This window comes from Sarcophilus harrisii, chromosome 3 (genome assembly GCF_902635505.1).
Source record: "Sarcophilus harrisii chromosome 3, mSarHar1.11, whole genome shotgun sequence".
Taxonomy (NCBI): Eukaryota; Metazoa; Chordata; class Mammalia; order Dasyuromorphia; family Dasyuridae; genus Sarcophilus; species Sarcophilus harrisii.
Window position 1 is genome coordinate 248,584,142 of NC_045428.1, and position 17,280 is coordinate 248,601,421.

Consider the following 17,280-nt stretch of genomic DNA (forward strand, 5'->3'; position numbering starts at 1 on the left):
TTAAACCCAACTTACACACAAATCAAGATGGCATCCCATGATGTCACTGGTCTTCTTCAAAAAATGAAGGACAAACAATGAAAATAATATCATTCAAGTAAATATTAGTTAATTCACAACTTTTTTCCCTCTTTTTTTATTCTTTATTAAAACAAGGGATTGATCTCTCAGTGGGGGAGTCTAGAAGTGTATATCTGAAAATAAAGATAATGGAAAGATGTTTTTCAATGTAAATAAAACCAAACCTTGGATGCAACTCTGGATCTAGTTTTTCATTCACCTAACATGACCTGGATGAGATATTGAAAACCTTTCAAATGTAATGTGTCAATTTAGTGGTCCCTCTTTTGATATACCAAGAGCTGTGGAAACTGGGGTGATCACCTTACATTGACTTTTCTGAGTAGGTAATAGGGAGGAATTATCATGACAGCTTTTGCAAGAGGAAGTGGTAGAAGACCATGATTCTCACAAACATTAATGCATTGAGTAATCATAACATAAGCAGCCTGTCTGCAAGCTTTGGTACACATGCTGGTACCAGTAAAGATGCATCGAGATCTGTTAAGGGGCTTCCTGTAGGGTCAGATGAAATAATGGCTGTCTAAAACATTTATTTAGTCCAGCATTTAGAAAGAGAGGGACAATAGGAGAGCACAAAAGGCAGGAAGAAAATAATTGCAATTTTCAACATAGCAGGGGGAGAAGGGGATAGGGAATACATATTCTTTGACAGACTCCCCCAGAATTTATTACACTGTTACAAAAATCTCTCTGCTCCTCCTGGATTTGATGGGTAGGGCTTCTATATTACTGGAAACTCCAGGCATCTCTCTTTCTCTTTCTCTTCCCCACCTCTTCAGCTTTACAAATGCTGAAAAGAGTAGGTGTTTTATAAACATTTGATGAGGTCTTGCTCTGGTCTAACAGATTTTCTGCCCCAACCACCAAAATTGCCTGGAAATGGAAGTTTGCAGCTCAGAAGATTATAGAAAAGAAAGTGGATATTGGAGGGGAGGATGAGATAGAGGTAAAAGGCAGCTTTGTGAGAGACGATAGGTTTGAAAACCATGGTACTTTATCAAGATAGAACAGAGTGAAAAAGCCAGATTAAAATGAAGATAGTTTTCATAGCTTATTTTTGCTATTATTATGACATGTTGTGTTATTATTGTGCGTTATTCTCCTATATAGGAAAAATAAATTAAATTGTTCTGTCATCATTTCTTCTTCACAGTTATTGTGGTTGAGTTCTAGTATCTTCTTTTTTTTATGTGGTTGCTAAGTGATTGCTTGATTCTTTGTGTTGTCTCCCAGATAATAGTGTTAATGTTCTGCAATTACTATGGTTGTATCATTATCCAGAGGAAATATAAAGAGGGGAGGACAGTTAAAGGAGGTTTTTAAGGGCTGTGACTAAGTGAAGTGCATGGTACTAACTGAAATTTCTCTGATTTAAGATATGGAGGGGGATGGTGCAAAGCTGGGAGATTCATGAACAGGTAGAGGTCAAAATTATAAGACAAATAATGCAAGATCTTGGACCAGATAAATGAATGAGATCTATTATGAAACTGAAAGAACTAGAGTTAGATCTTTTAAATCTCTACTAAAATTCCATCTTCTCCAGGAAGTCTTTCTGGACTGCTTTCAAATCTGTTTCTTCCCTTTATTTTCTATTTCTTATTTATCTTATTTACAACATATTTGTTTGCTTGCTTGCCCATTTGATTGGATCTCCATTCTTTTGTCTCTTTTTGTATTCCCAGCCTTAGCCCTAACACCTAGAAAATACGTAATAAATGCTTATTGATTTACTGAGAGATGAAATGTTAAATAGTTTAAATTAAGTAAAGTAAGTTAAAGTAAAGTTAAATAGTTAAAGTGGAGGTAAAGTCAAAATTAGTTCACAATTTGATCAAAGAAGGTACTTCAGGGAGCAATAGTTTGGTATCAGGCAAACAATGATTTGAATGAAATGACTCGATTTCATTAGACAAGCATTTATTAAGTGCCTACTATGTACCAAGTACATTGCACACAAAGACGAAAATGAAAACTTGCTGCTTGGATATAATTGATATTCTGGGAGAGGTGGACAATGTGTTCACAGAGAAGTATATTTAAAATATATACGACATAATTATGAGATGGGAAAGGAAGGCAGAAATAAGAGGAACAGAAAATGCTTAGTGTGGGGTTGAGGTTTGAATAGAGTTAGGGATTCCAGGAAGCAGAGATGAGAGAACTTTCCAAGAATGAGGGACATGTATAAAACAATAAGTCATCCCAATTTACAATACTTGTTTGGTCTATGAACTTAAGCAGGCAGTCAGCCCATTCTCCCTTTCTTTTGGAGAGTTGGAGTTGGAGAGCTCCTGCCAAGGTTACCATTGCGCTCCCTAGCAACATCCATCTCCTATATTTTCTAGACAAGCATGTTGTTCTCCCTTTTCCAATCTTCCAACATTAATCTTGTTCTCCTGGACTGTCTTTAAAATAACAATTTAAAAGAGAATTATAATACTTATACTCTTCAATTCAGAGCTCCCAATACTAGGCATGTGACCCAAGAAGAAAAAAATCAAACAAAAACAAATGAAAGAAAAGAAATAAAAAGAAAATCTTCATGGAGTACTTATTGTGGTAGCAAAGAATTGGAAACAAAGTAGATACTCACTGATTGGGAAATGGCTATATAAAATGTGACCATGAGTGTGGTAAGATTTTATTACACCATAACAGTGAATATGAAGAATTCCTTGGGAAGAGTTCTATAACCTGACACAATGTAAAGTAAGCAGAAGCAGGGGAAAAAATACACAATGAAAACAATGTATACTAATTGAACAGTGCACAGTTATAGCAATTAAAACTGGCCTGGCATAGAAGGGAAAGCACCATTCTCTTTTCACCTTAAAATTGAGAGACCATAAATATGAAATATTGCATATGTTGTCAAACAGTCAATGTTTTATTAGGTTTGTTGAACTGCTCTGTCCGTCTCCCCCAACTTTAAATTTTTGTAAAAAGGGATATTTGAATGGTCACATGGGAGAGACATAATATAAAATGCATTAGTTAAAAAGAAAAAAAAAAGGAATACAATATAACAGCTACTGACTGTCTAGTGGGCTCTATTAATTCTCTTACTATTTTCAGGTGTGGGTCCTTAATGTGCTGATTTAGATATTTCCACTTTTGTCTAGGGTCTCTCTCCTTTTCTGTCTGGTTAGAAACACTAATGTGAAACATAGTGTACATGAATGTGCACAATCTCTGTGGGGAAAATAAACTTATAGTGGTTGATTTTAACATTTTGTTGTGTTCAGTCTTTTCAATCATATCTGATCCTCTGAAACTATTTGGGGTTTTCTTGGCAAAGGCACTTGAGTAGTTTGTCTTTTCCTTCTCCAGCTCCTTTTATAGATGAGGAAACTGAGGCAAACAGGGTTAAGAGACTTGTGCAAAGTCACACAAGTAGCAAGTGTTCCAAAACTCTTTTTTTTAGTCTTGCTAATCACACCTACTGCAGATGCAAAAAGATGGAAATTTTGGCAAACTAGGTTGACTACTTCCTTTTCTCTCTTTCAGATGGTGCTGTTGGCAAGGTGTGAGGGGCATTGCAGCCAGCCCTCCCGCTCAGAGCCTCTTGTCTCCTTCAGTACGGTCCTGAAGCAGCCCTTCCGCTCTACCTGTCACTGCTGCCGACCCCAGACCTCCAAACTGAAGGCCCTGAGGCTTCGTTGCTCTGGGGGCATGAGACTCACAGCTACCTACCGGTACATCCTTTCCTGCCACTGTGAAGAGTGCAGTTCCTAAGACTTGCCCACTGGAGGCACTCTAAGACTGGCTGGCATCATGGCTGCCGCTGTGGGATTCTTGAATCCCCAAAGGACAGATAGCTGCATGATTTAGCAGGATAATTTCCCTCACTCGAGGCACCGGGGATAGAAAGGGAATAGAGAGAAGCAGGGAAGAAGTAACATTTATGATGTGATTGATTCACATTCTACTAATAGACATTATGTGTTTGGTCAAGAGGAAAACACTGGGGATCAGTTTTGATATCTCCCTGGTTTGCTCCTCCCCTTCCCACTCTACCTCCCCTTGGACCAAGTTCTTTAAGTAGTTTTAAGATTCATCTTTTCTTCACTTTGCTCTGAATGCTCTCCACCTCTGAGCACTAGTGGGGAAAGAAGACAGACAAATGATAAGCTGTCACTCATCAGAAGATCGCTTGGAAGAAATGACATAGGGCACAAGGAGTCCCAGATTTGTCTATGGAGTCCTTTTCTATTGTTGACCTTTCATCTCCATGTTACATTGTTCTTGATTATGATTGCTGCTGCTGCTGCTGCTAAAAGTTGTCCTTTGTCTATTCCAAACACCAAGTATGTGGACATGCTTGACCAAGTTTAGCTGGCATTAAAAATAATTAACAAGAAAACTCAGGCTCTCTTTTGGAATGCTGGAATATCTAGACCATGACAACAACCTGGCTCATTTAGGAATGGCTTAGGGCAATGCAATGATATATATTGGGGCATTTACATATAGGATATCTTAAATAAATTTTGACTGTCATCAGTCAAATGAGTTTAAGGGAAGAATTTCAGACCTGTACAGATGCATGTGGAATAGTTATATTCATGTATTCAAATGCTGCAATTTTAGCTATCGACCAATATGTATATGCATTATGGCATAAGCAGCTATATTTGTATGTTCTTCTAATCTCCCTTTTGTCTATGTGAGATCTAGTATCTCTACCAGAGGCCAAACTGGAGGCCTAATTCAGTTATTATTTCAGCTTTTGAACCCACAGATGCTTTTGATCCTCCAGGCAATTATTTCAGTCAACTGAGGCTACTATCAGATCTGTTAAATCATAAATGCTTAATTTAAGGAAAAATAAACTCACTTAGGATTGATAACTGGAGAAAAAAAACTTTTTAATATATAATCTTATCCAAATACCTCATTTTACAGATGAAGAAGCTGAGATTCACAGATACTAAGTATTTGCCCAAGGCTATGTAGTGGATGACTAACTAAAGCAAGATTCATAACCAGGTCATTGACTACTCACGTGGTATTTTTTTCTCTATAAAACTATCTCCCACAATAGTTTCTTTAGTCAAACTCTTATAGAGTTAGTATATCATTCAACTTTGAGATTTAAAATGCAGTAAGTCCTTGATGGACCACTAAATCTATTTTAAAATACTTTACTAATTTAATAATTGAAATAACACAGTTTAAAAGGTTAAAATAAAACATTATTTCTTCTCCTGCAAAATCAACACAGAAAATAAAGCAGAAGGCATTCCCTGAGGACTAAAACCCCTAAAATGAAGCTGTCACCATTTCTCTCTCCTCCAAAATCTTTTATTATTTTAAGGTCCTGGAAAACCCTGACCTTCTTAGGGAACCATTTTAGACCACCTGCCAATTACAGGGGTTCTTAACCTTTTTGTTGCATCATGAAATGTTTTTAAATGCATAAAATAAATGTGTAAGATTATAAACCAAACCAAAGTAAAGGTGAAAATAAAGATATATATTTCTTAATCCATTTAAGTTCACAGAGTCCCTGACATCTCTCTATGGATTCTTTGACAAGTCTGTGAACTCCAGGTTAAGAACCCCTGCTAGAAAAACTGGGTGAGGCAGCCTATAAAAAGGGAAATACAAGTGAGGTAAGGAGAAGGGCTGCCCAGAAATAGCCCCACAGGCTACAGATAGAAACACAAGCCCACTCTCAGAAATCCCTATGTAAAACAAGTTCATCACCTCTTCCCAAAGATATTCCTTTAGCCCAGTATTCATCCTTCACTCTAAATATCCATATAAAACCAATACAGCCCCTATCACTCAACCCTATTTTCCACTCAATGATCTGTCATAATGTGTTCCATTACATCTAATGCACTGACTTACTTGACATATATACTGGCTATTCTTATTTGTCCTTCATTCTCAAAAAAGACCATGACATCATCGAGGTGATACCATGACACGGAAGTGAATTGGATTCAAATGAGAGAGGACTATGCAAAGCTTCACTTTCCCCTCCGGATCCATCTGCTTCCAGTGGCAAGATATAGATCAGGACAACTGGATATGGCCCTGGATGTAATGGGAGATAACTTTTTCTTAATAAAGTCTTTAATAACTCTGTGACTGAGGCAATGCCCATTCAGTGATTAAGACTAGCTAAGAAATGAGGTAGAGAATGGCTTCTTTTATCTAATAAAAAAATCTTAAAGGGGAAGACTCTCAGGGTTTCTATCTGAAACAGAAACAATTTCTATTTACATTCACTCTCCTTTGCCAATTAGCTGGTTGTAAGTGAAACTTCAAGCTTGTTTTTTTCATTTCTCTTATCAAGCATTCAGGGAAGCATTTTTCAATCCATGAAAAGAGGGAAGAAGCGGGGTAACTAGGTGGCAGGTGGATAAAACATCAGCCCTTAAGTCGGGAGGGCCTGAGTTCAAATTTGACCTCAGGCATATAACACTTCCTAGCTGTGTTACCCTGAGCAAGTCACTTAACCTCAATTGCCTCAGGAGAAAAAAAAAAAAGAAAAGAAAAGAGGGAAGAGTATACTAGGACACACACAGTAGAGTTATTTCTGAGATTAATAGTTTGTTTGTATGTGTGTGTTTATGAAGGGATAGGGGTTGACAGACTTGCAAAGTTTTGCTTTGGGATTAGAAATGAATGTGAATGAGGATAGTTTTCAAAAATGGGAAGGGTTGTAGGATTTTCAAGAATAGAACTGATGTCTTTTCAGTTCACTATAGTTCACACTCTGGAATGCTTTCTTCACAATAGTCTTGTTAAATCAGGTAGTGAAGAAACTTTCTTCTCCTCTCCCCACCTCTCCTCTTTTCTTATCAGATGTCAGATTAAGGACTAGAATCTTAGTTTCCTGACACTAACACTAATACTTTTACTACTTTAAATAATACTAACAATAATAATAACTTATATTTACAAAACACTTTAAAGTTTGCAAAGTTCTTTAAAACATTTCCTTTGATATTCACAATGAGTCTGAGATGGGCACTATTATTAACCTTAAACTGAATCTCAGAGAAGTGAAGGGGCTCACACCTACACATCTAATAGTATTTAGGAAAAACTGAAGTTAAGTCTTCCTAACTTCAACTGCAGGATGCTATCCTTTATGTCATTTTGCTTGTAAACAGGGTATTGTGCTGCTTCTCGATTCCTATTCATTCAAGGATATGTGCATTTCAAGAACTATCTGAATGACTACCAGGGCAGTTGAAACACAAAAGTTAGTGGTCCTTAGAAGAGGATTCAGTGATATTGCTCAGTGCTATCAGAAGCAACCCTATTTAAAATGATTGGTACAGGTACTAACTTCTTAAACCTTTTAAATGACTTGTCAACAAAATTCCAAAGTGTGCTACATCACATATACGGACATATCTTTCAAGTAGTGATGCCACATATACAGAAAGAAATGATTATATTTTGAACTTAAAACTTTCCAGTTATAAATCAACAAAATGAATATATATTTTTCCCTTGAGCAGGCCCCAGAGTATGATCTGGTAGGAGTTGTGATTGTAGTGTTTCAGGGGTGTTGACCAGAGCATCCTATGAGTGGGAAAGATGAGCAGGAAAAGAAATTTCATATAAGAAATTCAGTCAAAGAAAATTAAAGAAAAAAGAGATTAAAAAATGAAAGATTTGGTACTATATGAATGACGAACAAAAACTCTCTTGAGGAGAAAAGAACCTTCCATACTATCTGATGTCAGGATGTCTTAAGATTCCATTAGGAAATCTACTACCAGATTTTTAGATTTGGACTTAATCAAACAAGAGGGAATTTGAAAATTCTTGCATTAAATATTAATGAGCATGGAAACATAGCCTTTCCTAATCTATTGATTGGGGTCATATAGCAAATAGGACATAAATAGCCAATAAGCATTTATTCAACATCTACTTTGTGCCAGGCATTGTGCTAAGTAAGCTCAGAGGATACAAAGAAAATCAAAAGACAATCCCTTCTCTCAGAAATCTAATGGAGGAAGGCAGCACATGAAAAGAAGTGAAATGGAAGGAGGAATGGGAGGAGGACAGTTCATAGTGCCAGGCTTGATGAAGTTCTACAGACAGATGGGAAATTATGGGAAAGCTGCCTCTACTCCCTTTCTTAAATGGGGGATATGGTAGGAGTTTTCAGAGGTCCACTCTTTACCCCCTTGTATCAGAGAAAAGGAAGTCCAGGGTCAAAGGATATTGACTAGATGTGAGTTTTCAGAGTTGATGCAATCTTATAGGAAGATGAGTTACAAAGACTAAGATGAAGTTCTGGAGAACAGTCAACTGGGAAATTATGAGGTGACTGCTCTGGACCGGCTCAGACTCTACTTATGATTTAAACATTCATAATGATTTTTATACAAATAACATCAATATTTTTACCACGATACATTTTAGGGAAAGAAAGGAAAGCACATTGCATTTAGACCAAAAATTTCTGGGTTCACACCCCTGTTCTGCTACTTTCTCCTTATTTGGTTTTAGGCAAATCATTGGACTCCATGAGCCTCCATTTCCTTATTAATAAAATGAAGATAATGACATTTTTACAACCTTTCTAAAAGAGTCACAAAGATTAGAGTTTTGTATATTATGAAGTATGTAAATGTGAGTCTTTATTATTTATAATAAAATTAACCAGGTAAATTCCTTCCTTAAAATGATTTGTAAACTGAACTCTATTTGTACATTAAGCAGTAACACTAATTTGTTTACAAAATATTCTGTTCAGACTGTAGTCCACTAAGAATAGTACATCTTTTTTATTGGTAAGACAAAATACTCAGGTTCTGATGTTAATTTTACCATGTATCATTTATGTGAACTTGGGAGAGTCCCTTAAATTCTCTAGATTACTTAGTCGTGTGAAAACTAGGTATGTTACTTAACCCCAATTACTTCAGCAAATAAATAAAAACTCTCTAGATGTCAATTTTTTACCTCTATAAAATAAAATGGAATAAGATGATCTCTATAAAGTCTATTCCAGCAAAAGAGTCTCCAGCTATATAAAGCTATGACATTTCTGTCCTGTTTTACAATTAGAATTTTTACAAATTACATATTAGATTGGTTTTTTTAAATCTAATTTTGGTTCTACAACTCTCCTTTTGAGATCCATTTTGGGCAACTATTGGTCCTGAATAACATGTCATAGTAATAAGATGAGATGTTTCAAATATTATTCAATTTTAAGAGATTATCTAAATCAGATGAAGAAACTAAAGTTGCCTATGATTCTTCCCATGTGGCAGTTCCTCTTGGAGAAAAAGTTGAGGAAATTAACCTTCTTCTGATTTTTGAGTTCCCCACTTGGTGCTAAAATCTATATGCTTTTTTATTTCACCTTGGGTTTTGATACTGCATCATTACCTAGCCATCTTAAATAGACAGAAATATAAGAGTAGTACCATACTTCTTTCACACACACACATACACACATACACACACACACACACACACACACACACACACACACACACATATTTTGCTGAGGCAATTGAGGTTAAATGACTTGCCCAGGCTCACACAGTTAGTAAGTGTTCAGTGTCTGAGGCTGGATTTGAACTCAGGTCCTTCTGACTTCAGGCTGGTGCTCTATCCACTGTTCCATCTAATTGCCACTCACATATATTTTTTCAACAAATTTCTATATAATTGAGATATTCTGCTATATTCCTTAAATAAAAGAATTCAATTATTTTCAGGATAATAGTATCATCTAATAAATAAAAATTAGTAGATGATATATAGAATAATAATTGGTTTGTTTCAGGCACTTAGATGGTATAGTAGATAGAGCACCAGCCCTGAAGTCAGGAGGCCCTGAGTTCAAGTTCAGCCTCAGACATTTAATACTTCCTAGATGTGTGACCCTGGGCAAGTCACTTAATCCCAATTGTTTCAGCAAAAAATAATAATTGGCTTTTTCTATCCACAATAATTTATCTTTATAGTAGAGTCTATTAGTTTCTTCCTTTATCTCTTACTTCTTGCCACACTCTCAATATCAAGCCTAATTTGAAATTATTAAAGTAAGAGGACATGAAAATCTCAACTTTGTCTGAAACTACCTCAGAGCATTCCTCTCTGTCATCCCTTTACTTCAACTTACACCTTTCAATTAGCAATAATCGTGTTTCAGACAAATCTCATAGCTTACAATACTGTCACTATGCAAAGCTTAACTTACATCTGTCAAAAAACTTTGCAACCTCTGAAATGTTCATATTCCTGGCCATGTCTGGTCAAATGGAAACAAGCTATATAAGCTAGTTCCTTATTTAGCCCCTACATTTAAGGACTTATGCTGATGATTCATGATTAATTTTAAATTCAAGACCCTTCAAATAAAAACTGGAAGCATGTGGTTCACAATAACAACATTGTATTAACATATATTTAGTATTTAGTGTAGATTGTGTTTGAACAATGATTTGCTGCCCAAACTAACCACTTCCCTTGTAATATCATTGGAAGAAAATGGCTAAAATAAGAAAAGATTAGTGTTCAAGTGACCTCCCAGAAAACAAGCATTATTTAGCTTGACTGCATAAGTAGGACATGTCAAAGCATCTAACATAGTTCAAAGACTTAAATAAGATTCTTGAAAATTCATGGAGAGACAAATTTCCCAAAGAACAAAACTGACCAAATTTTTAGAAATGATTGAAAAGTCTCTGCAAATGAGAGGTCAGTTAGAGCTTAAATTTGATGCCTGGAAAGATAAGAGATAAATTGTCAATTGTCAAATTGTCAATTTATATATATTGCCAACTTAGAGTTTAACCTACTGGTTGCCAACATGATATTGTGGAGAATAGACAGTTTCATTTCAAAATATAGTGGAAAGAATACTGTACTCTCAACCTAGGTAGCAGTCTAGTATCTTTAGATCTGACTCTGCCATTAATCTAGTATGTGACCAAGGTGAGTCTCTTAATTTATCAGTTTCATTAACCATAAAGGTGGGTGAGTGACTAGATGATCTTTAATGTTTCGGTTCTAACATGCTATGAAACTCTCTATATAAATATAAATATGCATTTATATTTTTGTTCGTGCATGTCAGTATATGTAATAATAGTAATGAGTGCTTTAAGGTATATAAAGCCTCTTCCTCCCCAAAATCCCATGAGGTGTATAATGCAAAAATTTTTATAGATAAGAAAGCAATTAATTTGCCTGATGTAATACAAAGACAGGACAGCTAAGTGGCACCATAGTGCAGACAATGCTAGGCTAAGAAGTCTCATTAAGAGTCAGGAAGACTCCTTTATCTGAATTCAAATCCAGTTTTACTCACTAGTTGTGACTCTGAGCAAGTCACTTAACCCAGTTTCCCTCCGTTTCCTTATCTATAAAATGAGCTGGAGAAGGAAATGGCAAATCACTCCAGTATCTTTGCCAAGAAAACCCCAAATTGGGGTCACAGATTGTCACACATACCTGATCAATAATAAGAACAAATATAGTAGCAGAGCCAGTAATACAACATTGGGCTTTTGAATCCAAGATAATGCTCTTATACTAGGTTTCCAAGCATATAGATAGATAGATATAGATATATAGATATTTTAGAGCTCTTATCCCATGGTTTCAAACATATAGATAGATATAGATATATCTAATATATCTATAAATATATAGATATTTTAAAGCTCTTATACTAGGTTTCTAAACACACACACATATATATACATACATACATATATATATATATATATAATGATATTTTAGAGCTGAAACCTTAGAGATTATTAAGTCTATTCTTCTTCTTTTACAGACAAATAATCTGAAATCCAAAAAGGTAAAATTATACCCAAAATACTAACAAAGTTAGTACTTAACAGAATTAACATTTTAACCCAATTTCTTTGATTTATAAATATAGGATTCTTTCAATGGAATGCTCTCTTATGTATCAATTTCTGTGCTTGAGGTGAGCTATAAATTCTTTAAAAGACTTCTTTTTATTTCTCCAATTGGTTCAACCAATATATAGAACCCTTTTCCCCTTTTCCTCCTGATAATTACTCTTCACTCTTTTTTCAAGAGCTCTTTCATATTTGGGGAAAGGAATAAGCATTTATATAGCACTTATTATGTGCCAGACACTCTGCTAAACACTTTACAAATATTATCTCATTTTATACAACAACCGTGCAAGGTAGACATTGTCATTGTGACTATTTTCAGTTGAGAAAACATGCCCAGAGTTAGAAAGCTAGTGAGACCAGATTTGAACTCAGTTCTTTTTTATTTCAGACTCAGGGCTTTATCCACTGTTCTGCCCCGCTGCATCTAATATGAATGACTTGAATTAGAGGCACCATCAAAGGATCAGATTGTTTTTGCCAAATTATAGACATGTGAGATATAGCAGTTCTTTATCAAAATGAGTTTTTGTTAGAAAAATCTATTTTTTAAGTTGCTATATTCTACCTCAAATTTATAAACACGCCTCCTTTTCATCTAGTTCCATCTTCCTCTTTCATTCTCTTCCATATTAAAAAAATTCTCAGATAACAGATGGACACACATCTTTGTTGTGGCTATTGAGTGGATGAAAGTCATTCCTTTTGTTATCTACTGTGAGACTTTGTCTCCAGCTCAGAGGTTTTATGAAACACATGGTGAATAAACACTTGTAGGCAGATTATTCATCTTAAATAACTTTGGTTTTGTTCCAGGAAAGAGAGAAATCACACATCCAAACTGTAAAAAAAATGCAGAGATTCTTCTGCTGCATTCAGGCTTCTTATCTCTGTAAAAGATGCAACCAGTGATTGTTCTAGCAGCACCCAGCATAGGTGAAAAAGCAAGATATTTTGAGAAGAAAAGGCTCCAGTCAGGGCTGCTTGTTAGAGGAGTCTGGGAGGAAAACATGGATCATTCATATAAGATCTATGTTTATTCTACTCTTCAACCATGTTCTCCTTGCTGTCTTTGGCAGCATGCAAACTTTTACATCCAGTTGCCTTGCTTTTCAGTTCTAGAACAATGATCAAACCAATACTGACTTTCTGTATTGAAATACCTCACCAAGACCACTACTTCTGTTTTCTTCTTGGGAGCAAGTCTTGGGAGCTGTGTCCCAAGGTTTAGCACAGTGTTTGGCACAGAAAACTCAATTAATGCTTTTTTTATTCATTCATCCTTAATCTATCAGCAGAAACCATACAAAGACAGGAAAGTACCTTAAGTGTTAATGTGTATTTTATTAATGATCCATCAGTACAGTTTGTCTCAAAGGTAAGAAATGAGAGAGAAAAAAAGGCAGACTGGGATGCTAAAAATGATCCTACCATCAAAATTAATCAGAATCTCTGCCATTCCCTCCAATTCTTCAGGATTATCAAACTGTCTAACATACCTAATTCAATTCAATCTCATTTCATTTCAATATTATTGAATTGAATTCTGCAGGGAACATCAAACCTTTTATAGGCTACACATTTCTAAGAAAAAATGCCCATTGTTCTCTATCTTAAAGCTGCCATACTTTCAAAGAAGGGAGACATCCCACAGATATTGACTATGGATGTTTGCTACATTAAGAGGTTCAAATACCTGTATTGAGTAAAAATGGAATCAATGTTTAACTTTTAGGATTGTGGAAAGAAGGAGGAAAAAATTCTGTCTATATTTATTCCATAGTTGCTCTGTAGTTTTTAATTTTAAATAGTCATGTGTGACACTGAGAGGTGCCCCAGTGACTTGCCCAGTATCACAATATGTGACTGAATCCAGGTCTTCCAGGGTATCCTACCCAAAACAGGTTCTTTATACAATGTGACCTCAATAAGAACTATCTAGGCTTATAAAAGAGAAGAAATTAAGGAGTTCATCCCTGTCTAGTGGTTTGTAAGTGAGGACCTGGAGTCAGGAAGGCAAATTCAAATCTAGCCTAGATACTTATTTAATAATAATAAGCATTTGCTTATTCATTCCAGGTTCTGTGCTAAACTCTGGACAATAGTCCTTGCTTTCTAGGATCTCCCATTCTAATAGACTGGAGGATCCACTGAGGGGAAATTATTGGCCAAGGTCAGTAAGTCAATAAAAACGCAGCTCTAAAAAGCTGTAGCACAAACAGTGGACACATTATCTGGATAGGCTAAAACAGGCAGAAGGTAACTGACAAGCCTCAATCTGTTGGTGATTTAAAGGGAAATATACCCTAAGCATGGAAATAATTCTCTGGGGGGAATGGACAGATAAGAACAATTTTTTCCAACAGCTTTGAAGGCAGCTGAAGCAGGTGCTGAGTTTTGTCAGATATGAAGACATTAAAGTCATTCAGTGCATCCTGGACAATCTCCAACTACCTCAATTTTTATCCAATCACTGGACTTTAAGAGAATGATGCTAACAAATTTGTGCAATTCTGCCTTACTTAAGTCCAATTCACATGCAAGTGGACATCATTCACGATGTCATTGGTCCTCTTTGAAAACAAAAGATGAACAACAGATACCTATTTGCTATGTCACCTTTGGAACTTAAGAATTCTTAAAAACTCAATATCCCTTTCTGAAAAATAGGGATAATATTTTTTATTCCAAGCCCATGTTAACTACATTCACATGCACTGAAGGGAAGAGATCTTAGAGATTCTGATGTCCAGTCTTTATTTTTCAGATAAAGAAGCTGAGCACCATAGGAAAAATGATGTAATCAAAACAGATAGATATGTGTGTAGGTACATATGTGTATATAAGTATGTAGATATATATTTACGTGTGTGTACACATACATACACACATGTGTGTATATGTGTGTAGTAACCTAGCATCTGTTCCTTTTGTTGTTTTTTTTTTCCTCTGAAAAGAACATGGAGGAAATCATGTTCTTTTCAATGTCTTTCTCCTATATTTCTCTTGGCAGTGACTTTTAAACAGAGGTATTCCCATCAATAATACAAATTTCAATCTTTCTTTGCGGCAGTAATTTATTACGCAAGATTGAGAAAGATGCCCATACCAAAAAACATACTGTATTTCTGGAAGACAAAGACCCATGGACAGACATTTTACAAGGGATTTGTACTAAATGAAAGCTAGTGTACAAAAAGGAAATGCCTACTTCTACAGGGGAAACATTATAAAATTAACCCATAGGGTTCTACCTTTAAATTTTAATAGTGAGGAAGAGGAAGAGCACATTCAGCTAGCAGGATATTAATTGCCAATTGATTCTTATCACTCCAGCAGAATAGAATTTCATCAGGCTGCACTCTTCCATTATACAGATGGAGGATTTGTATAAAGCCTTTAGGTGGTGCTAATGTATCACTGAATTTAATAACAGCAATACAGAAATAAATAAATACATGCATGAAATGGCTACAAAGCATCTCAAATCCATATCCAATCCCTCTGAGAGACATAATTAAAGCATCCCATATCTCCCAAGCTCCTTTTCTATCCCAACCCTGCGCGCGTGCATACACACAGACACACACACACACACACACAGACACACACACACACACACACACACACACACCATCATTAGAAAAATATCGAGGCTATACAGTAGCCATGACCATCTGTTTTGGTAATGATGAAATAACAAATAACCCCAGGGAGGGAGTAGTTTTCTTTCTATCAATACTGTTCCTATAACTGTCAATTATCAGAATTCTAAATCACTTCCTCCCTTCATACACAAGCTGAAGCCTGACTTGATTCTCTTTTGTAATTAGCTTGTTTAATGATGATGTTGGAAAGGCAAGGTGATGCAGCCAGGTTTCTTCACTTACATTTCTCTGGGGAACCATAAATTGAGGCAGGGTTTATTTATTTAAGAAAAATCTATTTAATCACAGCATCCCGAGACTCTTCCCTCTTCTGAACTGTCCTCTTAACTTTTTTACCTTCAAATAATTATACCTGAGGCTGCAAAGTGAAAACTAGGTATCTCCCTTCACCATTCACCAAAGAAATGTCTGCCATCAGGAGCTAATTGCCCAGTCCTTTGTCATTGTAGGTTTGTTGATGGTGATAAATAGATGGTGATTATCTCACTGGCTTTTCTCTTGTAATATTTTATCTTTTGTTCCATTTGGTAATGTTCCCCATTATTTCCAAAGTGGTTTTCTTTGGAGCAGGGCATGGTTGACCATAATTGCTGGTATCTACTTCTTGGCCAACTATGCGAAATATCCTGTCAGTGCATGATTTGGCATAGGCTTCCTAAAATAGATGAGACCACATAAAAATAAAAGAAGAGGAGACCACATGCCAGCCCTCATGATTTTCCTGATGTATATCCTGAATAAGCAAACATAGCAAAATACTAGTCCAGGGATAGAAATTCTTTAGCATTTTTCAATAACTGTATAAAAGCATAGTGAAGCATGGACTAACAGATATAGATATTTCTCTAAATGAAATAGGAAGGTGGGGGCACAAGAAAAAAAGTCCATAAAATTGGTTTTGAAATGCATTGACAATTGTATTCCAATATAATTGGATTCTTTTATAACTTTGTGTATTTTATTTTCTTCATTTAAAAACATTCTTCTCCAGGTTTAGATGGAGTTCCAAATATTTAAGGAACAATTAATTTTAACATTATGCAAACTATTTGGAAAATAGAGAAAAAAGGATTTCTACCAAATTCCTTTTATGGAACAGATAGGGTACTGATACCTAACCTAGGTAGAGTGAAAACATAGAAAGAAAATTATTCCCTAACGAATTTCCCTAATGAATATTGATGCAAAAACTCTTTTTTTATTATAGATTTTTATTTTCAAAATATATACATGGATAATTTTTGATAATTTGATAATTAACCCCTCCAAAACCCTATGTTCTCATTTTCTCCTCCCTTACCTCCTTTCCTCAGTTGGTAAGTGATCTTATTTATTTATACTGGGAATGCATGGCTGGTTCAGTATTAGGAAAAAAAAATCATATGATTATCTAAATAGATACAGAAAAAATATTTGACAAAATCCAACACCCATTTCTATTAAAAACACCAAGAGTATAGGAATTAATGCAATTTTTCTTAGAATGTTCAGTAGCATGTATTTATATATTAGCAAGCATCATATGTAATGAGAATAAATTAAAATCATTCCCAATAAAATCAGGAGTGAAACAAGATTGTCGCCTATGACCATTCATACTCAATATTATATTAAGAATGTTAGTATTAGCAAAAAGAAAAGAAAAA

General features: G+C 35.4%; 1 protein-coding gene across 1 annotated transcript in view; it reads left to right on the top strand.

The window, feature by feature from the left end:
* NDP (norrin cystine knot growth factor NDP) overlaps window positions 1-6,183 on the top strand; it is a 51,048-nt gene extending 44,865 nt beyond the window's left edge. The window contains exon 3 of the mRNA XM_003763448.2: window positions 3,595-6,183. Within this exon, the coding sequence (XP_003763496.1) occupies window positions 3,595-3,822 (228 nt within the window). The 3' untranslated portion in view covers window positions 3,823-6,183. The remainder of the gene's footprint in view (window positions 1-3,594) is intronic.
* Window positions 6,184-17,280: the final 11,097 nt, after the last annotated feature.